The sequence below is a fragment of the Papilio polytes genome, unplaced genomic scaffold (assembly GCF_000836215.1).
Source record: "Papilio polytes unplaced genomic scaffold, Ppol_1.0 DF824135.1, whole genome shotgun sequence".
Classification (NCBI taxonomy): domain Eukaryota; kingdom Metazoa; phylum Arthropoda; class Insecta; order Lepidoptera; family Papilionidae; genus Papilio; species Papilio polytes.
The window spans coordinates 723,146-746,666 of NW_013525069.1; the positions used below are offsets into that span (position 1 = coordinate 723,146).

At 32.2% G+C, this 23,521-nt stretch overlaps 5 protein-coding genes across 6 annotated transcripts in view; 2 read left to right on the top strand and 3 right to left on the bottom strand.

The window, feature by feature from the left end:
* LOC106099369 (RNA/RNP complex-1-interacting phosphatase) overlaps positions 1–984 on the bottom strand; it is a 43,135-nt gene extending 42,151 nt beyond the window's left edge. Inside the window, exons 1-2 of the mRNA XM_013277899.1 lie at positions 780–984; positions 623–698 (exon numbers count right to left, since the gene is read on the bottom strand). Of these exons, the coding sequence (XP_013133353.1) occupies positions 623–698; positions 780–802 (99 nt within the window). The 5' untranslated portion in view covers positions 803–984. The remainder of the gene's footprint in view (positions 1–622; positions 699–779) is intronic.
* Positions 985–1,261: 277 nt separating this feature from the next.
* LOC106112019 (protein DPCD) lies at positions 1,262–2,657 on the top strand. The gene is made up of 3 exons (XM_013294248.1): positions 1,262–1,856; positions 1,946–2,182; positions 2,458–2,657. Exons 1-3 carry the CDS (start codon positions 1,470–1,472, stop codon positions 2,560–2,562), a joined length of 729 nt encoding a protein of 242 aa, XP_013149702.1. The 5' UTR covers positions 1,262–1,469; the 3' UTR covers positions 2,563–2,657.
* Positions 2,646–4,582, bottom strand: LOC106112020 (nucleolar protein 16). The gene is made up of 3 exons (XM_013294249.1): positions 4,377–4,582; positions 3,657–3,914; positions 2,646–2,991 (listed from the first exon to the last, which is right to left on the bottom strand). Exons 1-3 carry the CDS (start codon positions 4,472–4,474, stop codon positions 2,745–2,747), a joined length of 603 nt encoding a protein of 200 aa, XP_013149703.1. The 5' UTR covers positions 4,475–4,582; the 3' UTR covers positions 2,646–2,744.
* Positions 4,583–5,009: 427 nt separating this feature from the next.
* LOC106099275 (testis-expressed sequence 10 protein) lies at positions 5,010–7,327 on the top strand. The gene is made up of 2 exons (XM_013277767.1): positions 5,010–5,539; positions 5,685–7,327. The coding sequence occupies exons 1-2, from the start codon at positions 5,180–5,182 to the stop codon at positions 7,245–7,247; spliced, it is 1,923 nt and encodes a 640-aa protein (XP_013133221.1). The 5' UTR covers positions 5,010–5,179; the 3' UTR covers positions 7,248–7,327.
* Positions 7,328–8,634: 1,307 nt separating this feature from the next.
* Positions 8,635–23,521, bottom strand: part of LOC106099276 (receptor expression-enhancing protein 1) — a 17,538-nt gene continuing 2,651 nt past the window's right edge. Inside the window, exons 2-9 of one of the 2 annotated variants that reach the window (XM_013277770.1) lie at positions 18,811–18,883; positions 17,854–18,051; positions 16,940–17,053; positions 14,747–14,892; positions 14,244–14,363; positions 13,510–13,699; positions 9,823–11,157; positions 8,635–9,296 (exon numbers count right to left, since the gene is read on the bottom strand). In XM_013277770.1, the coding sequence (XP_013133224.1) occupies positions 9,859–11,157; positions 13,510–13,699; positions 14,244–14,363; positions 14,747–14,892; positions 16,940–17,053; positions 17,854–18,051; positions 18,811–18,883 (2,140 nt within the window). In that variant the 3' untranslated portion in view covers positions 8,635–9,296; positions 9,823–9,858. The remainder of the gene's footprint in view (positions 9,297–9,822; positions 11,158–13,509; positions 13,700–14,243; positions 14,364–14,746; positions 14,893–16,939; positions 17,054–17,853; positions 18,052–18,810; positions 18,884–23,521) is intronic. The other variant, XM_013277769.1, reaches the window with a different exon arrangement.

Here is a 23,521-nt window from a genome sequence, read left to right on the forward strand (position 1 = left end):
AATTCATTAATCTAACCAAGTCATCAATGTCAACCTTCAAAATAGATAAGCATTTGTCACAAAGTCAGTCACAGTATTTATATTTTAATTCTGTAAGACTAGCAGAACATGAAATGCAAGATATGTCTACAAAGAATAAATATATCTTCTTCGCTTGAGTACGAAGGAGCCAGTTAAAAACCTTTTGCTACAATTTTGTACTATTATGTCTTTAGAATAAATCCATGTTATAAATTTCAGGTCTTTCTGGCAATAAACATATATTCCACTTTATTCTAAAATAACAGAAGCAAAAACACAAAATTAAAGGGTGTAAACGATATAAGGTTAGTAGTTTGAGACAATGGCAAGTTACTCTACAAATAATCCATAAGAGAGTCGTATCACTCATATAATCTAGAGAGAACTTATTTCGCAATACTTATTGTTTATTTCAACATATATATTTCCAATAAATGGGAATACATTTATTAGAATGCCTCAAAATAGTAATAGGAAAGCAGGTACCAAGTAGTTACATATTAGAATTAATATGAAATCAAGGGAGCAACACGTAGACGTATAATTATTTAACGTGTACACGTGTAATATGCATATGCACAATATAAAAAGTCTGACATACCCTTTTTAGTGGCACTTTAAAACAAATAATTCTTGTTCCTTCTATAACTTTTCCACATGATTTATATTGTAACCATCTGCAATAAGAAATAAATACATAGTTTAGAACCATATGAGAAAGTTTCTGTGTTTATTTTAAAAACTTTATGAACTCGTACCTATCTGGGATTCGTCCAGCCATTTTGCAGTCTCTAAAAAATAAATTATACCCTACATTTCATACCAACGAATGTGAATATTAACGTTTCAAATAATACAGAAAATTTTGCACCGTATACAGGGTCAAAAAAGATTTTAATTTGTAAACAAATAACCTAAAAATGTTGTAAAAACAATGTCCTGGGGACCATAGAGACGAAGAGCCGTCAACAGAAAGTGATAGAAAACGACAAGTCAATATAAAATAGAAAAACCGACTTTTTCAATGCTATCCCAATAAAAGCATGTTCCAATAATGCAATACATAATTAATTATACGAATATTCAAGAGGTGGTATATCTAGAGCCTTCCTGTATCAAAGTTTATCCCAAAATGCTCAGAGAAAAAGCTGTTTTATTTTTAATAAATAATTTGTCTGTGAAAACATAACAATATTTTCATACATGACAAAATGCAAATGGCAACATTTTAAAAAATTGTCATTTTATGTTAAAAAATTTGTTATCATTTGATAAGAGATAGTATTTTAAATTCGTACTCATAGTTTAGGTTTTGGTATTTTAACAAACATGAAAAACAAAATGGTTATGCAGTAGGAACTATATTTACAACTAGATGGCAACGTTGTAGTATGTAAGATATAGGTTATGATTTGTATTCGTATAACAGTGGTTGTCATAGAAACAATATGAAAAGACGAACATGTTTAATCGAATGTTTGGAAACTGTCAGGGATCCATTTTTTACTGGTTTTGAAAAAAGAATTAAAGAGAGTGTTTATATTACCGAAAATAGCAAAATGATTTATAAAAACACACCTTGGTACAAATCATTACTAAACGCTGAGAAGTCGTGTATAAATAATAATAAAATAAAGAAGATTCATTACAAGTTTGACGATGGACGTGAAATGGTTGAGGAGTATAATACGGACACACAGGTATTATTACGTAGATCTTGGAAAGTGAAAGGAAAGTTGGGAGGTGAAGGAAAATGGCAAGCAGAAATTGGTGATCCTGTCCCTGAAGTCACAACTAATGTTGAAGTGGCAGAGTTAACTGAATGTAAAGACCAGGTAAATATTATAATTGTAAAGGAATTCAAAGCTTAACTTGGTTGTTAAAAAAATGAAATTTATATTTTTATTGATGTTTTTATTTTCAGCCTATACTCACAAGACGAAATACTAGGGTAAATTTAGAATGGAGAATTAGGAACTTACCATACCCTATAGAAACTTATTCAATTAAAGTTGATAATGATAATAAAAACATTATTGTAAGCACAACAAACAAAAAGTATTACAAAAAGCTGGAAGTTCCAGAACTACAGAGATTGAATTTACAACTGCAACAAGCTAATGTCCAATCTTCTCATAGTTTTAACACTTTGATTATTTCTGTAAGTATTTATTACTAGCTATCGCCCATGACTCCGTCCATGTGGAATATAAAAAAACAAAAGCCTATATGATCTTCCAGACTATTCTCTACATCTATACCAAATTTCATTGAGATCCGTTCAGCTATATAGGCTGCAAATTCTAACAAACATCCATCCATCCATCTGAACTTTCGCATTTATAATATTAGTAAGATTATCATAAACATTTTACTAATTTTCTAGTTTCTTGTATGGTTTATGTCATTTATTATTTAATTATACAATTATTTCAGTATAAGAAACCACAGCCACTACTTGATATGGAAAAAGAATGGTTTGAAGAGTTGAAAAAAGTCAAGCCTATCAAAGATATTCCAAGTGAATGCAACACACAATAGTAATAAAGAAAGTTATTTTATGTTTTTACTGTATAATTTGCATTTAGAATTGCATTAGAAGTTATAAATAAAAAAGCTGTTATTTCTTACAATTACTTTACATTTTTTATTTATCTCCTGAATTTTATTATTAAAATCGTATGAGATATGTTAATTACAAAACCTTGTATATAACTTAAAAGCTAATCTTCAGCTAAAGCTTTAGCTTGTTTCTTTAATTCCTCATCGTCTGGCTCTTTATCAAGTAATCCTCTTGCTTGTAAATATTTACCATACTGTTTTGGTATACCCATGAATGTTTTTATCTTAGCTCTCAGTTGTTTCCAAGTTTCCTGATAATAGTTTTTCCTGTCCTTCTCCATTGCTTTATAATCATGTCCATATTTATCCAATAGGTAAGTTATATATTCCACTTGACCCTTTGGTAACCTGCAAATTAAGAATAGTCATTTAATATTTCAAACCACTGAGCCACCGACGCTCGACTTGAACACTTGACTTGTAATCCACAGGTCTTGGGTTCGAATCCCGCCATGTACCAGTGATTTTCGTTTTTTCGAATTTTCATATATATATAATTTACCCGATGTTCTTACGGTGAAGGAAAAACATTATGATGCAATCTGCACATATCGGCCTATGGCCTAGTCACCCCTTATTAGGGTAGGTTCCAAGCCCCTCGGTGGGGACGTATAGTGAGCTGGTGATGGTGGTGGATTTAATATTTGTGAAAGGAATGAATCCCATGTAACAAGGATGTTAGTAGTGTGGAAGGGTACACCTAGAAAGAGATGGATGGATTGTATGAAAGGTGACATGATCATGAAGAGTGTGAGGACGGAGATGATGGATGATAGTTATTTAGGGGATAAAAACCGGGTGTGCTGACCCCATGGGAGTAGGATGAGGTAGAGATGATGATTTGTGAAAGATTGGATATGTGGATGAAAAGAAATTTGTTAAATTCTATCTTCAAAGTGTTTTAACGAATTTTAATGAAAATTGACACAGATGTAGTACATAATCTAGATCTAAGTAAGGTCTATTTTGTCAATAATGCCTATTTTGAGAATAACATTTACTTAATTACTTACATAAATCTTCTTTCCCTTGGTGCTTTAGCTTGTTTTTCTAATTTTTCAGCAACTTCTTTTTTAATTGGTACAGTAGTGATATTTTCTTCCTCAATATCTTCTATTTCTTCTTTGTTAACAATTACCTTTGCTTGTTTTATTTTTTCTTGCTTGAAGTTTGGTATCTGTATAATTTTATTGGGATCATTTGCTAAACCCATATCTTTTAAGTTTCTATAAGTAGATTTCTTGTTATCCCATGCATCTTTTATTACTTCACTGCAATGGAAATTTATTGCAATTTTACTTATGGAAAAAATGTGAAATAAACTAATTTAGTAATGACAAGATATGTAAATGGTAATAAGAATTAAGGAAGATCAATAAATTGAATTGAATTAAAGATTTGTAGGATTTCCAGGGGAATGTATTCATATTCATCATAATATCATATCATATTCATATTAATATTATAAATGCGAAAGTTTAGATGGATATATGGATGTTTGTTACAACTTGTAGCCTAAACGGCTAAACGGATTTCGATGAAATTTGGTATAAATGTAGATAGCCTGGAAGGACACATAGACTACTCACTTTCGGGTCTTAAATTTCACGCTACGAAGTCGCGGGCGAAAGCTAGTTATGTTATAAATGTGTTAAGATAAAATGTTAATGTAGTATCTACTGCTTCTTCTACTTATATTTGAAATTTAGTTTTAATTACTAGCAAAATCTTACCATCGAACAGTGCCTGTATTGCGTTGTTTTCTATTTAATCTTTTACGATTAAGTTTGTGCTGATATTTCTTTTTGCGGTGTTGTTTCTTAACTTTCATGATGATATTTACGGTGTTGTACTTTTCGTTTTATAATAAATGTTCTAAATATACTCAAAAACAACACAACTTCAACCACACTTAAACGTCAAATTGACATTTGCCAACCATGTGCTTGACATACGGTTTTAAAACTGTTTTATTGTACTTTAATATTTTACCTCGTTGGTTGTATAACAGAAATCAATTATAGTGAGTCTAAATAATTTAGATTAATTCGACAATTCATTTCAAATTTAGTAGGGATGGGTTGTGTGAAATCAGTCATGAATCTTATCGATTTTCGATTTTTATTCTGAAAATTGCAAGTTGGAATCAACAGATTTATAGTTATAACTTATGAAAGGAAAAAAACACTGTTTAATCACATTAATAATGACCATAACAAATAACGGGAGAAAATAAATGTCTATTACTACTACAAACATACATAATCGAATTGGATTTCGCTATTATTTCTGTCATTGCTAAATTCTCTACACTATAATCAATACTGGAATTGTCCTCTAAATTAGTGAATAAGAAAAGAATAATAAAAAGTACTTTAGGCTGTGGTATTTCATCAGTCTGTCAAATTAAAAATGTCAGTCATATTCCTTTTAAAGATTTCATGTTTTTATTGGATTGTGTGATTGAGGTTAAGTTAAACATATCATTTTAGAAAAACAGACTAGTTTCTTTGTTCAAAGAAAAACATAAAGAAAGATGCATAAGACGGGTGCAACAAGATATCAAAAGTTTCTTAAATCAGAAAAAGCTAAGACAAAACTAAAAGGAAAAAAAGAATTACCAAAAGGCACAAATGTTACTAAAACGAACTTTAAAGTAAAGAAAATTGTAATACAGGAACAACTTAAGAAACATGGTCGAACAGAGATTTTGTCGTCGAAAAAGCTAAATGTTAAAGAGTTGTTAACACGGCTAAGTCACTTTAACACGAATGCCCGAATGGAAGCCTTGAGTGGGTTAAAAGAACTGATACCTCTGCGCAATAACTCTTTGGAAGTAAACTTAGGCCAATTTATTCATGGTGTTACTCCATTGGTTTTAAACATAGAAAAAAATGTGAGTATTGTTATGTTTTTAGCAAATTAAAGAATAAATAGCTGTTAAAATCAATGATTATCTGCTTATTATTTCATATAATCTATGTTTTTACTGTAATCTATGTTTTTAGAAGTATTAATAATGGTTCAAACTTACTTTCCAGGTACGCCGTGAGTCTATAAAGGTAATCCATTTGGCTTTGACACATGTTAGCACAGAAAAAATAGACCCTTTCTTTGATGTTTTATCAACATACCTTAGAAGTGCAATGACACATATTGACAACAGAATTCAAGAAGATTCACTTTTATTTCTTGATGTTTTGTTATTGTGTACCCCACAACTGATAGCTCATGACTTTCACAAGATTATACCCAATTTCTTGGACATGATATCTAAGCTGAAGGATGCAAACCAAGGGAGGACATTGACTGTTAATTTAAACAGCCAAATCACAAGTGTTAAGTGGCGTGTGAAGGTATTCCATCGCTTGCAACAGTTTTTGCATAAATTTGCTGAATGTAATGATGTTTACAAAACAGAACAATTATCTGACAAGACTCAAGTATTTAACATAAAAAATAAAAATAATTTTCCATTGTTTAACCCAATTTATACATCTATATGCACAGTTTCATGCTTTTCATCTAAATCCTCTCAAAATTCTCTATCAGATGAAGTGGAGAAGTTTCAATCCTATGTAAATACTTTGATGCCTTTAATGTTTGATATTTGGCTTGAAGTACGCCCCAATGTAAAGGGAGACAAAAATATCGAAACTGTCATAAATGAAGATGCTGCAATACTATTACAACATGTCCTCGAGGTAATTTCTATGCTATGGAAACTTGTAGAATACTTCAATAAGAAATATCCCAGTTCTTTGATTCAAAATAGTTTTATACAAAAATATAAATCTCTCTTCACCCAGCATTTTGTTAATGCTTTTCCTTATGTCACAAATGTAAGGTCGCATTTACCAAAAACCGATTTACCATTTGAGATTCCAATTACAGACCCAAAGTTAATCACTGAAAATTTGGAAATATGCTACTTGTATATAACTATCAACCCAAATCTAAATATTAAGAACAACCAAAAAGATGTTATTGCTATCTTCAATTATATTGAAAACAATTTTTCCAGTAACTCTCATGACTCTATGTTAGAGGTTGCTATAAGAATAATGCACAAAATCATTTCAGAAGAAGTAAGCACCAATTGGACAAAATCATTAAACATAGTTGAATCATTATTTAAAAAGATAATCTGGACTTATTGCAGCGACAGTTCTTCTTCATATCTGAAGCAACAAATGTTTGCATTGCTATGCAAAATTTATTTAAATAATAATTTAGTTAATTTTCATTCTTCTGAAGCTTTTCTATATTGGCTCCAAATTTTACCCGATGTATTATTAGATAGCACAATCAGTTCAGATACAATTGATATTCTTCATAGGCTTGCTGTCAGTAATAATAAAAGTTTCAACAATGTAGTTAAACCTAAACTAACAAATATTATAACAAACTTGCCTAAAATCACAGTAAGTGATTTAAAACATAATAATGCTTATTACAAATTGTTTTCCATATTGTACTGGATTAATTCTTGGGATATTGAGTCTTTTGAATTATTAGAGAAACAAATTATTAATAATGAATACAAGAGTGATTATGGAAGTTATATCCTGGACACTTTAAAATGTAGAGGTGGAGTGTCATAGATTAAGTTCAACCACTATTTATAATGATTGTAATATTAAAATCGTATATAAATTTAATGGAAATAAAACATTACTTTTAATATCTTTTTATTATTTCAAACACGAAATTCCAATGTAATACAACCAATTAGCAAAATGTACAGAATTACCACGAATTCAGGCAATACCTAACAGCAATATTCCATTTGCAAAAGCTGAAATTATTGCAAGCATAGCTGCATTTATTAATACTAACAAGTATAAAATACTTACTATTTTATGTTCTCATATATTTCTTTATAAATGGCCCATTTAGTCTTCGAGGTAGTACTGTACATATTTGGTAACAAAACTCAAATTTCCATATAAAACAAAACATACCATATTATATACTTTGGTTAAAACTAAAATATACATTATATACCATGAGAGAAACTGACACACAATTACAGGGTATAAACATTGCATTGCTTTAAACATAATGGCAAAGTAAACTACAATTCAATTTAATTTTTAATCTACAATCTTCAATATAAATTACATTTCTTCTGTCTATATCTAACAATGAGGTTATACGTAATTCCATTTGTTGTCTAAAATAATATCGATAACAACTACAACTGTACAGTTTCACATTCTGTTAGAGTTTATTTAATGTTGTATATTTATAAACTTGAGTATATTGCACCTTTGTTCACCGCGCCATATTGAATAAAATTAAATTATTTAAACTTTCGTGAGACATTTTATAACTTGTTGTTTTACGGCTATTACTCCATCTACTTTTTTTCGTCGACGGCACTGACCAGTTTCAGACCCTGCGGGGGTCCTTCTTCAGGGCGAGGGTTAATGCGGTTGTGTACTGAAAATTGGTCGGTGCCGTCACCGAAAAAAGTAGACGTGAGTAATAGCCGTAAAATAATGAACAAAACTTTTATTTCATTGAAGTGGCAAAGCACTTTCTTAATAATTCATTGCTTTATGTATATCAGACACTGTTTAATTAAAAGGATAAGCACATTATCTATGAAAATCTATTGTAGGTCTTGTGATAAGAGTTTAAACTTTCACTAACATTCCGTAAAAAACATAGTATGTATTTTTAAAACATTGACTTCTTGTAACTTAAATTTGTGTTTCGTTATGTCGTAAATATGAAAATTCATCTAGCATTTGTTTTAAAGCCTCGTTGACTTTTTATTAGATATACTTAATTCATATGACTATCAAACTATGCCTTTTAAATATAGTAATTACACACTTAGGTATTTGGCAAATTTTGGCAAAATTAAACATTACCAATTGTAAGAGAGTGCATTGAGAAAATAACTATCAGTTTATATGTAATAGAAATAAAAAAGAATGCAGATTTTTTTGAGAATTCAGTCCTCATAAATAAATTTACCTAATTACAAATACTACATTGTGCATTCAATGCTATTGAATTTTGGTAACTACAAAGTAACCGTTTTAAGAACTGAAAAAAAATGACAAAACATTGCCTTCATATCAACACTTCTTAATTACTCGAGATCGTCTATTCTATAAAAACCTAATATTACTAGCCTTTACTCAATATTCTGGTATATTTAACACAAGCAAAACAATTATTGAAAGCTGGTATAATTTAATACTGATTTAGGAAGAGTATTTAAATTCATAAGAATTTGATAATTATTAAAATTGATATACCCATTAAATATTAAAGGCTAAATCATAGCGTTAAAACAACTAAGGTTTTAGCATATAATAAATATTATTTCCTAAGTAGAAGCAGCGATAGATAATAGATTTGCTAATTTTATGTTTTGTTTTGTCTTTTCCTCGGAAATGTGTGAAATTAACACTAGATAGAGAGCATAATTATTTAAACAGATAATAGGGACTTAAATGGCAGACAGTGAGTGCTAACGTCTAACTTTACGGCGAAATATCAGCAAATGCCGTTTTTAATCAATCTCTATTTACATTAAGTTGGAAATATTGATGACTTGAACAAATTGCCTACTGAGTTTTCCTTTTATTAGATTTTTTTGCGCGCGGTATTGTAGCAGATGCCGACAGCATTGCCTGAAATAAAACAAAATAGGAAATTGAAAACTAATTCGGAAAGCGAAAAGCAATATAATGATATTTGTATCAGTTTGACGTAGCTAAAGATTCAAACATACAAAATATATAAGTTGATATAAAAGCATCACCCAAAATGAAGCACACAGAATAACAAGGGAGCCATAGTTAGGTATAGACAATATCGGTTTTGAAATAGCAACATTTGAATTCATAAACGTAACAGCAAAATGCATAAATCGGTAGTTTTCTAGTATTTCTTATTTAATTAAGTAATCATTTTGAAATTGAGAAACCAACAAAAATAGTTAACTTATTAGTATTGCATATGACAGTTTAAATCTGTTTACATTTCTATATTTCAGAAATTTGTTAAAAAAAAGGCACATAAAATCAAAAAAGCACAGTAGGCAAAATCAAATTGCATATTTATAAAGCTTAAACGTATTTTACTAAAAAAAATCAATTAAAACGAAAAGTAACACAACACATGCAGTCAAAACAAAATTAACACAAATAAACATACTGTTCCGGCATGTCGAATATATCGTTCGTATTCGTATTAAACATCTGTACTTTTTGATGTGGTCTGGATTTCATCTTTCAAAGGAACAAATTTATATTCCGGGTGACTTTCTATTTTAGCTTCAATAAGCTTTTGGAGAATATCACTTCTTTCAATAATATTATGCGATGTGATTTCATTTTCAGATTCTATTGCGTCTTTAAAACTGATATCATCTAGTGATTTTGGTTTTAATAGTACTTCAGATATATCATTCGATTCATTACTGGGCAAGGTTGTATCGTCCTTATTCGATACATTATCTGTTAAGTGACCTATTGAGGAACTTCTACTTTTATCACCTGATAAATTCGAAATATTGTCAGATGGCTTGTCATCGGTTCTATGCCAGAAAGCTAATTTGCCAGGTAATTGCAACAATTTCCCAAATCCCGAAGTACTTGGTTTTGGTATTCTTATCGGGGATTTTGATTTTTGTCGTTTTTTAACTTCACTTGAAGGACTGAGAGTGTCAGGCATGGAAATTGCCTCTTTCTCCTCAATCTTTATCTCTTCTTCTTTTAAATTTTTGTCATCTTCTAATATTTCTTTCGTTACATCTTTACTTTCAACAACTTTTGGAGATGTATTAATTTCTGTAGAAGGTGGTAAAGGAGCTTTATTTTTACCATATTTGCCTTTTACATTTTTTCTATTTGATTTGGGCGATTCATTGGGGGTGCCAAAAGAAGCTTCATCGTCGGATGAATAATTATCAGTAAAAATTTCACCCGAATTATCTAATGTTAAATTGTCATTTTCGGTTTCGTCTTGTTCAGTTTTATGTTCAAATTCTTTTTCGCTCAAATTAATATTAATTGTAGTGTTATTTGTATCATTGTTTATTTGAGAAACTTCAGAACAAGGTTTTTCTTTTAATAGGCTATCAGCAGTATTTACTAAGTCAATTTTAGAAAGTCCTACATTGTTATCTGAATCGTGTTTTTGTTGATTGATTTCAATATGTTGTAGTGTATTGTCTGTGGAATCATTATTTAAAATATTATTTTCTAAAACAACATTTTGAGAGCTATCGTCTTTTATTTTTTTCTCTGTGGATATATTATTTTGGTCCCTTTGATCAAATGGATTATCCTTTGGACTTAATTCCTCAGAAATAGGCAACTGACTTAATACTTGTAAAATTTTGACCTGGTTACCATCATACTGGTAAATAAATGGAGGATTGGTACGAGATAAATAAAGACAGGACGATGATATGTTGACAAGGGAAGGCATATCTGTATAAGTATTAGGATCGTCGTCTTGTAACTCCTCGATGTGGACTTCATTATCCTTTAAATAAAAAGGCCTTAAGTCTATATCAAAATAAATGATTTTAAAGTAAATAAATGCAAACACAGACTTATATAAAATTATAAGGAATAGAAATAAATAAGTACTTATAACATGCATAGTGAAAAGTAAAGTTTTAAAAGCAATAACGCAACTTAATATATATGCTAATAATGCTAATACTGGATATTTTGGCTTTTTTATATTAATCCCATCTTGTTTGTGTTGTGGATTCCTAATAGTTCAGATTTTTATTATTTCATAGACTAATAATTTTTAATACTTTGATCAGTCTCAAGTGTATTTGGAATTTTAAATTACAGATTATTATTAGGAATAACTAAACAAATTCGCAGTCGTTTAGAATTTAATGGATAAAGTGTCTGTTACTACCATTTTTGTCACTTTAATGCTCATAGGAACTTCTGGATAAATATAAATAAATTGTAAAAAAAAAGAAACTTACATATTCATTAATAATATGGTAACGTGAATTATTAGTATTCTATGATATATTGAGCCAGCACCAGCTACCCTGACTTTTATGCCGTGAGTTTCCACTGAGGTAAAAACTACAAAAACATCATGCCCCTTTTCTTTTCCTTTAAAAACACATAACAAAATGTTTCTGTAATATTTTTCAACAATAGAAACTCACGGTTAGTTCCTTTCCATCAACTGTTTTGATTTTATACATTTTCATTCCATTCTTTTTGAGTACAGCTTGCATTACTCCAGTTGCAATCCAGCGTTTTTGGTCACTGGACTGGGATAATGCAAACCGTGCATTAACGCACACATCAGTATTAACTTATGGGTACAGCTAACCAACATATCAACTAAATTTGTTGAAAATAAATCGAACGACGGCATATTTCGGTTACAATTCGATTTCATAATTTTCGTCCATTATTTAGATATTATAACTATAAACTATATATATCTCATTTGACATTGATTAGGCATACCTACGGCTAATTCATTTTACAAATACACATCTAAAGCCTTATGGCGCTAAGATTCATCAATTTTTTCCTCGTTAATATCGTAACTATGGGTTTCCACTGTGAAAACACTAGTTTAAAAACATATCATAACCGTCTCCGTATTCCGTAATCTGTCATTATCCACTAAAAACAGATATCAATATACTTTAATACAAGTGTACAGTCAGCTGCAAAGAATGTAAACATTTACAAATACAGCAACTTCTGTAAACCATCGGATTTAAATCATACTAATATTATAAACATGAAAGTTTAGATGGATGGATGGATGATGTAGAGGATAATTTGGAAGAACAAATAGGCTACTCAGTTTCGTTTTTTTTAATCTCACGCGAACGGAGTCGCGGGCGAAAGCTAGTATATGTACAAACGTATCCGTCTACGAATATAAGTTATTATCATCTAAGTGCAAATCATATTTTTCATACTGAAAGCCTATCCAATTCCTAAAGTTTAGTAAATGTACACATTTACGCAGCTAACTGTACAGTGGAAGCCCATAGTAGGATTTATAAAACATTTTAAAAAATCAGATAAATACATAAGAAATAATGGAGTGTCAGTACAGTACGCGGTTCATTTGGAATTTTTTGTACTTTATGGTTAAAAAAAATAGTTTTATCTTTATGCACTCCTATGAGTAATGCATCTAATAACAGACAATTTGTAGTTTTTTTATGCGAAACTTAAGACGTGTATTCAAAATGATCCAATACTAGACTAGCACTCGATTCCCCGGCTCTGTCCAGCCTTCGTTAAATGATTTTATGATCATTAAAGTTCTTATGACATCATGAGGATATTAACATACATCGATATACAAAATTACCAAAACTTTAAAAATCTTCTCAATATTGATCGTTTTTAATTTGGATAACCAAAAAAATATTTCGTTCTCATGCATGATTTAGTATATAAAATAATATAACAGTCATTTAGGTGAAAAAACCACTTTCGGCCACATAAGCATTAATTATTACTTTTGTACAAACTTTAAGATACAGCCGTAAGGTTACAATTTAGAAATAACCGTGTGTTCACGCAAACCAAAACGATTTTATTCCAGTTTTGAGTTGTTTCTTTTAAAAAATCCACACCTTTATTTATCTAACAATAAATTATAAATAGTCTAGAATACATCTTGTTTGAAAGATTAGTATTTTCGTATGTATTATATGTAATTTCAAGTCGCAAAAACACATACTAAATTGTAAACAAAAGACAATCGGCATTTCATTCCTTTCATTTTTCGAGACTGTTCGAAGAATGTTCGAGAAATTTCGAGAACGTTGTATAGTTTAGTGCTTTTGTATATCGATGAGGTGATGTATCAGCGTTACCAGACCTCTGCAGCCTGCGGGCGCTTGATGTTGGTGACGGCGGTGGCTCGCAGCGAGCGCGCGCGCGACCGCCCCCCGCCCGCAGCCCCGCCCCCACCCCCGGCACCCGCCCCCACTGACCCCGCGCGCGTCAGCGACGCAGAGTTGTCCGCGCTAGAGTACCCCGAGCTTATATCCTCCGTTGATTTTATATGGCTGGAATAAAACACACATCTATACTTCTGTACTATACTAACCGTGCGGCCCTTCCGCGATTTGGCCCCTATGACCCGAGGGTCGGTGGGACCATGGGTGGTGGTAGGCTGTTACTATACCTCTATACTAATATAAGAAAGCTAAAAACGCTTCGTGACGTAAGATGTCTCCAATCAGAGTATGTTTTTGAATAATTTTTTAATAAAATGCCGTACACTTATGACACGCTTTAGGTTATATTTTTACGGTATTAAACGTAGGGGTAAATAAATTGAATAAAACCTTAATATGGGAAACATAAACTGCAATCTGACATAAAGGAAGCAAGGTTGCCATGGTTACGGTAATTTTTATCCAATGTCAAAGGCCCTTGTTGTCATTTCTACATTTGAATTTTGACATTTGCAATTGAGTATTTGACAAATGTAAACAATAAAATGTTTTTTTTTTATTTAAGTCAGCTAACAAAACTCCAACAAGATTTGTTAAGTGGATAAAAATGGCATTGCAATCACACACTATACACTTTTATTATAATAATTACCTAAAATCTGGTTCATCGCTTCTACTGGAGCGAGTGCTTCTCACGTCCACATCTACTTCTGGGAAGTACATCGGCTGGCGACTGTTAGACTCGGAAGCGCTGCGCCGAGCCGCAAATCCGCTAAAAAGGACGAAAATCACGTTTACTAAGATCTATCAAGTTACGAGTATCGTAATAGTCTGACGCATTAGTTATGTATGACATAAAGAGCTGTTCCCGTGCGGCATCATTCGCATGAAATTATAAAAACTTTATTTTAAATTTATCAAATTCTCAATTGCAAATGACAAAATTCAAATGCACAAATGACAACGAAGGCCTTTGATATTGGATGACAATTATCCACATGAGTTTAATAGCGTGACAATATATTGTCTGAAGCGTGTCGTAAGTGAAGGACTTTTTATTAACGAAAGAATTATTTAAATATATGCTATTTGCTGACATCTTAAGCCACAAATTAGTGTGTGTTTACGCTGTATTATATTAAATATGTAATTAACCTTTTGATAGCGCGTCTAACGAGCCTCGGCTCGGCCAGCACGTCGTCCGCCTCGTCCGCGCCGGCGCGCTCCTCACGCGGCTCGCACTCCGTCAAGTCAGACAGGCTGTAACTCTTGCGCAACTGTTGGACTAGACCACCGCCGCCCTGGAGCCACACACAGTTAATTTAAGTTAACTATCACGTTAACGAGTCTCTACTACCGAGACATTCCCACGAGAACATATCGTTCCTTTCATTGTCTATAAAATGAGGAGATGACTATATATTTTGTATTGACATTTCGGTAGCAGAAACCATTACATAACATTCGTCCTGAGAATTCTATAAGGCCTTAATCCATTGCTATATAGAAAACATGTTTGAAAATCACTCTTTAACAGATTTTCATATATTATATTGTCTGTGTCTTAGTTTGTATTTGGCAGCGGCAAGTGCAGCAGCAATCTAACGCATAATATGTATAGCATTGATTTGGACAATATGTAAGGCCAATGCAGTGCTATTCGGCGATTAAATATGATTTTTTAAACAATTTATCTATCACCTTACCATCTATTGCTTGTTTCAAACTCTACATTGGTCGGAGTATTTAGAAATTAATAAATTCAATTTATTAAAATGGCACAAAAACAGGAGTAACGCACGCATTAGTCCAATCCCTGACGCAGATTAACGGTGATAAAACTTTATTAGATGTGTTTTAGTGCATTTTTAAGTTATACAAATAATTAAGCAAAAAAAATGAATACTCACGTTTAAACCTGCATTTGTCGAGTCTTTTCAGAGCATGCTGTGCTGTGTAAAGCTTATGTTGTCTACTTATTAATGAAAGGTCTGATATAATCACATAGTTTATTTAGAAATAACACGTACATTAACTCTAATTCAGTCACGCGTAACTAAAATCTAAGAACACAACATACATAGCCGGTGAACGTCAAACCGAACATGCAAATATGACTAAGTATACAAGAGTCATGCGACAGAGATCGATGACTGAGATTTAGAACATATAAAAATGTAAAACAAATTGTTATAAATTCTTGATTTTTTTGGTAAAGGAACTATTTTAATGGTTGAAATTACAAAAGCGAAAAACGGCAATAAGCAAAAGTAACTAATTGTGATAGGCTTTCTATGAGCTAAAGTAAATAAATGAGAAAAATCTTCAATAGCCGAGAGAAATCATAGGTAGGAGTTTCTTTAAAAATGAAGTATTTCATGACTTTTAAAACTAAGAACCGCCCTAAAATCATCTAAGAATCACAGTTTATTATTTCTTTAGAGTAACCCTAGTTCAGTCGATCTTCACTTCGTTCTCTTTTTCTATTGCCGATTGGCTCCTGGTTTTACGCCCTTTGGATTTACTTCGTGATCTCTTTTCCTTCGTTACTTTGCGTTTTCTAACGACATTGCCGCGACTACGTGCCGAAGTAGGCTCATAATCGGGATCGTTCGTGTCTCCAGCACCGATATGAAATTCGTCGTCATTGTTTTCCTGTGGGTCTAGTTCCATTATTTCAACTCTAGGAGGGCTGCTACTCTCAGCATGCTGGTATTCAATGTTGTACGTAATATCTTGACCGTCGATGACATCTCTTGCTGTTATAGCTTTTCTACCTTCGATTCTTTGCTCGGGATTCGGCAGATTGAGATTCTAATTGAAGCAGCAATGGTAAGGATTTTGGAATAGAACGGGGAGGATGGAGGGAAATTAAAAAAGCGTGTTAATAAAATAAAAAAAAATCAACATGAAATTAAAGTTAAGCGTAGTGCATCGAACTGATGTGTTTGATATCGTTTGCTGTAAAACATTAGGACAAAATCGATCAAATATAAAGTGCGATGATAGCTTGTGAAAGGCAACACTAGGAAAGCTGTGCTAAAAGCTACCAGCATTTGTACTACATAGCTGAGTATGTAAAACCGTAATCAAACACATCATCTTGCTTATTTAATTTAGCATTACGTGAATTAGACTATGTAATTGGTGAGAAAACATTATGAAAAGAAAACTGAACAAAACTGATGTTAAAACGTCATATTTTTACATCAAATTCTTTATGCATGGTTTTGAACCAAATAAAATACAAATTACTAACAAACTGTAACATTTATTTGAATCAATTCTATTGAAAAGCATGCATAAAACATTTTTTTTACATTAAAAGTGCTTAGTGTAGACACTTACTTTAATAGCGGTCTGCATAATAACGGTGGTTGCATAGTTGACGCCCTTAGTGCCCAAGTTGAGCACGGTGTGGTAACCTTGATCTTTGGCCTTGGCGATGTATTCATCTATTTCCTGTTGGATTAAAAAGAAAAAAAATGAGTTGCAATAAAGAATCCTATTAATGCAGAAAAATGTTTAGTCCCTCACTAATTCATTCATAAAAATACTAATATTGATGTACTATCAAAGCATTGATAAGCAAAACATTTTTGTAGTCACTTTAATCCAAACTTCCTAATAATCTCATCAAAACCTTGAAATTATAGCTTTTCATTGGTACAGTTTACCAAGTTAAAAAAAGAGATAAAGGCATACTGTGGATAATGCAAAAAATTGAAGTTTAAGCAAAATAAAACCAATACATAATTAGTTCACATTTTCGACTTTTTCAAAGTCCCCTGTAGACAACTACAAAAATCCCTGACATGATTTTCTCACCATCAGAATCAATGCTCGCAAAATATTTGGCATACGATACTAGTCGCGATATCGTAACATAAAGACAGGTGCATTATAAAACAAAACACATTCAGAGCACAACTAGCATTGCTACTAATGAATCCATTTGCGTAAGTATCAACCTGTATAAATATTCAAGTCCTTGAGGTTGTAGCGATGCTAACATATAAAACAATCAAATACCTTCTCTAACGTATATGTAAAGAAAATATGACTTTCAATCAATCGTATTGTTACAACTAATAACACAAAGTAGATAAAACGTGTTTTGTATTTTGTTACATACTTATTAAATTCACAAAGGACTTCTCGGATTATGTACATACAAAGTAACTCCAATAATCTAAACATTGATTTTAAAATTTGATTGATTATTAATCGTGTTCACTAACAGACAGAAGAGTATAATTTACCTGTTCCCTCCTGCAGAGCGCCGGATGCACGAACTTGCGGTACAGTATAGAGGAGCCTTTGGTAGCAGGCGAGAGCAGCCATAGCACGAGCACTATCTTCACCTCGTAGTAGAAAGGGAACCACGACAGGAACACGTCCGTGAACGTCTCCGTGCACGTGAACAGTGCGAACACTATCCAGTACATCATCCATTTTACCTGGAATCAACAGTGCGAAAATTTAGTCGACATTTTAATAATTTTTTATAGGCCAGTACCTATATATTTTTTTTATGAATATCGTTAACAAAGATAACACGTTCATATGGTAAGTAATAAACATATTTATGGTTTTACGGTACTTTTATAATTTAAAATGAAGAGTACAGTTGGTGTTATTGTTTATTACAAATTGTATCCCTTGGTACCAATGTAAAGTTTGGAACAAAGGAAAGATAAATCAATATGTTTGTAAGGAACAATACATGCACTACGAGTAATTGCACATAAGTATCGGAGAGGAGGTAAAGGACACGAAGCTAACTGAAGCGTTTCGAACAAGTTGTGCGAACAGGCGTGCAAGGCCGTCCTAGCCTAGTAGTAACTCTATACTTAGAAACGGTATGGCTCCAATGATATTTTTTAATAAATATTACACTCGGCTTCGAAGTAAAGTTTACTTCGGTAAACGGTCTATCATTTTGAGCTTACATTAACTATACTTGTACCTCAATTTACCATACTTCAAAAAAGCTCTCATTAAGCTCTGATTAAAGTAACTACTTTACCGGCCTTTTTTTAAATATTTCATTACTGGTATTGATTTAAAATAAATTAAATTTGGTAGATTTCATTCGCAGAAGCTGTTCAGTTTGTATTTGTATAATATTAATCAAATTATTTGAATGAATTACTAGGAATCAATAGTTTTAATGGTTACAAAATCTACAGATTAAATAAATATATTTGTATACTCACGTATTCTTTCAAATTCTTCGTCCGCACAGCTTTGTATGAAGCATACGCCGGATATAGGGTTCCAAATACCAATCTGCAAAATGGATACAGCACTAGGTAAGATATCATCTTCGGTGCGAATACTGCAGTCACTATGGATAACACTCCGAAATTCGCGAAGGTGACACTGGGAACGCATCGGCTGAGAGCCGAACCGAAGTTCACAACGAATTTGCTCAAGACTTTCCCGTTCGGAGCTCCGAATGGGAAGTCATTGTAATCGTTGAAAGTGTGGTCGACTTTCGGCTGGTATTTGATTACTTCTAGACCGCTAGCACTGATCACTGGCTGTGTATATTCAGCTTCTAGTTTATCGACTATATGACGAACGCTTGTGAGTCCCAGAGACAATCTGAAGCGAGGGTTGTCACGGTTACAGCGCGCGCGACCCGCCTCCATGGAGACGACGGACACAAGACACTCCACTCCGTTCTACACTGCATTTATTATTGTGTCAAACCGAGCGTGTTCAATTGCTACCAAATAATAGACGTGCATAGTCTAAATCTTACATCAGTAATTGCTGGTAATTCTTATTTAGGCGAACGTTTGTCTTGCCTTGAAAATGAATAGTTAGAAGGTCGAGAAATGTCTCTCGTTTGCTATACTAGCGTGTGTTTCCGCGCAATAGGATGTATACTATACTAAAACAAGAAAACTTTATAATAAAATTTCCAGAGGAAATTATACATGAATTAACAAACATTGTTAATTGAATTATACATCAAACAACAAACATTTTGCTTCTGCAAATTATCCCAATTATTTTGTTAATTGATGTATAATTTCCTCTGGAAATTTTAATAAAAAGAATTTTATCAGAAGAAGAAAGCGCCGTCATGTTTCTGAATAACAATAACTAATGAAACATTGATATTGTTGTCCACACAAATATTTATTTATACAAAGTACAGTAATTGTAAGCTTAGATTATTCATACATGTCATTGTATGGCTCTTAACAATAACCGTAATGAAAATATTAGGGGCCTACACTATTTTTGAAGGTCATTTCACCTCGCTGTTTACTTCAATTAAGTCGATGTATACTGGTGGTCGTTTCACACTAGGTAAACCGAAACTATTTTGATATATAATTTTCGTTGATATACAACGTCCAGCCAGTTAATTTATCCTAAATGAGCATTGCCCGGAAAGAGCGTAAGTCCGTGACCATTTAACGAGTTAACGCTAAATTAGAAACACGCTCATAATCGACTATGAAAGCATACAACTGCATGCAGCAGTTAAGTTCCGTATTAATTGTCTGGTGGTAATCCATTGTTTATAGGTTTACTGGCATGTAAAATTCTACGCTCTATTTTAAAGAGTATCCTAGTGAAATAATGAGAGATTGATTGTTGTTAATTTTATGCTCTACTTTAATAATCAAGATGGGAATAATTGTTAAGCCCATTAACTATGTAAGAATATTCAGTTCAAAGGTAAAAACTGAAACAATATTGTGCCACTGAATATGTCCCAGTAGCACAATGAAGTCCGATTATTATTGAAAAAGAACAAAAAGAATCCCAATTGGCCACTGTCACGAATGATGAATAATAGAGACCGGACAGTATAGCGTTTATACGATCGCCAATTTAAAATGCCCCACTCGCCTCAAGTGGCCACTTAACTAATACACGACTAGAGTCCATCTGCTCAGATCCAATAACGCTGGACGACTTAAAAATAAAACGGAGACAATTGCAATACAGTTGCAACGCTTTGTTTATGTATAACAACGGAATTATATAACTTTAGCCGATTAATAAACAATGCCAAGTCTATTTCTTTGTATCTATCAACACATCTGTTGCGAGTCTTCATACAAACGGTCTCTTGTTTAAAAGACTCAATTAGTAATTGTAATGTATTGTACTATTTATGTAAAAGTACATGCATTCTTTAATCTAAAAAGTAGTTGCACGGAATTTGTAGTATTAATATATAGCTATTTTACTGCCTCTGAAGCCCGAGTAGTTTTAAAAGGAAATAGAATTATGAGATAAATATTTTTTATTTTTTTAGAGCTGACAGATAAAATCAATCACAGCAAGGCTTATCTCCAAAGCTGTGGGCTTGCTTACCTAAAATAGATGTATTGCCTAATTTATTGAATGGATAGAAATTTATTGATAAACGTAGGAGGAACGTTACGTCATAATTTTCCTTACTGGTCACAGAGAATATTGTAGTAGCAAGATGATTATGAATGGAAAAGAAATGATTTTTAATTTATCTTTAAAACAGTAAGATCCCAGTTCAACATCATTAAACATAACTCTTTTTTTTTCTTTTAATTTCTACAAAATTGCTTCACGCCAAACGAAATTATGCCAACACCAAATTTTATTCAAGCGGCAAGCACGCGTGCGTTCCATTCGTTTAACATTTCCTTTTACACAGTCCTAAAATAAATATCCTCCGCCTCTTGCTCTAAATAAGTCGAGGATTACTGAAACTGAAGCCCTCATTGTTTCACAATGGAAAACCTTTAGGTAAATAGTGAAATAATACATATCAATAAAAGTGTTTTTTATTTCGTTGTTTGTAGAATCGTATAACTATAATACAATTTTCTCTTACAGTCGACGTTTCTTTGACTACAAGTTAAGGCTAATATTATTAAAATTTTAATTCAGTAACTCGTCAAAATTGATGTTGTTTAGAATATTATGTTGACTTCAGAATTATGTAACGTTTGTATGTAAATGTTTGTCAAAACGTTAAATTATGATTATTTAAACGCTAAAACTTTAAACTAACAATCTACAATTCATGATTATTTTATCGCTACCATTTTCGTAACATATCCGCACCTGATAGATGCAATAAAATCATTCAAAGGACAATATACTCTAATGTGATCAATTCCTGCGCACTACAAATCCATTATGCCTTAGCCGCGTAGCTGCATCGATGCATTAATTACGCCCTATGCGCCTCTTTGTTTTGAACTAACGTAATGTGGCAACAAAATGTGAATCATTTTGAAATACTTGATTTTATTTTCGTTCTTTGTTCTTTGATCAAAGGCGAAAAAAATGCTACATACATTAATAATAATTAGTTTACTTTGGTAGAAATAAAATGTATATTAGAAATTAACTTATTTGAAAACCTTACCCGACCATACGGGAGTAGGATAAGGAGGATTATGATGATGATGAATTTATTTTAAACTTTCGTATTAGATGATTATAAAAGAATGTATAATCGATACCAAAGCATACTTTCCAAACGCGTTACTGTGTATATCCGGTTCCGTACTCCGTACGTACCGGGGCCAGGTCCTTCGTAATCACCACGTATGCGGTACTCGACTTGAAGGCAGACCTAATAAGGTGCTGGGCTTCATCCTTGGGGAACGAACAACGGTGCGAGAGACGTGATTTGATCAACAATCGTTCACTGATACTTAGAAAGAGTGATAGCATCTACTGGGGTAACCATAACAATTTTTAGCTAAGGCGATTTAATAGTTTTATTTTTTTTAACAGGAGAGGTGACCAGTTATTCTAAGGAATGTAAGATTTTTGTTAAAAAAAAATGTGTTTACATCTACAAAAAAAAAAACAGATATTGGCATCCGAGACTGCAGCAGAATTAATGTTAATTTTTTTTTTAATTACGACTCCTTGTATGGAAAAAGTAACCTGAATACATAGTGAGATTAAACTTAAAATGAAGGAACGAAAAAATGTTTACGAGTTTAACAACCTTTGAATCGTCGAAACCGGTTAATTGTAATGTAAACTATTTACATGTCTTAGATTGATTTAAATAGGTTTTGATTCCAGCAAAACTTATCATCCTCAGCCATTCTTCAGTGTTAACCGTGTTTTTTTATGCTAAACTCAATAAGGATATTGCAAAAACATTACAGCTTGTCGTTTTCTTTATTTGACCTTATTCAACTCGGTATAAATTCAGTGAGGCGTAAATTGTCTATTACAAATTTAAATTGTCTCTTGTTGCTTACTCAACTGTTAACCTTCATGAAATTGTCAAAATATTACCTGAACAGAAACCTACACATCTCACTGGCTCAGATAATACGATCAAACATTAGTAAATGCTTATTATTTAAACAAATATAGTTTTGTTTAGGTTTAGGTTTTGATCTAGCTTTTATTTACCCGTTAAATTGTGACGACATTAAAGTAAAAAAGTTTATATAAGAAACAGAAAACTTAAGATAGTTCGTTGAAAAGGCCCTCATGCCTAACGAATAACAGATTAATAATTAATGAGACATGATGCTGCCGAGTTATTTTAGTTGTATTAACCTACATAACGGTCACTGAATCGATACATTGCTAGCTACACAGACTTACTGGTTCAAAAGTATGTTTAAATCACGAAAGGAATTTGTACTAAAAATTAGGATCGCGTTGATTTTGAATCGTAAATAAAAACAATGAAAGGCTTTATAAATAAAGATAACATTAATGTTCAGCATTCCAATTGTATTTACAACAAATTGTTTATTATAAACATGAATTTTATCATATGTAAATAACAACTACATGATCCTCGTAATATATTGTTATTCTTATATCGGCTTTAGTCGGCGAAGACATTTATAAAACGGTAGCAAGCTACGTCACCCGCGAAACTGGGTAAAGGTGCGCGTTACTGAGCCGAGGCTGAGCCTAAAAAGGCAAGAC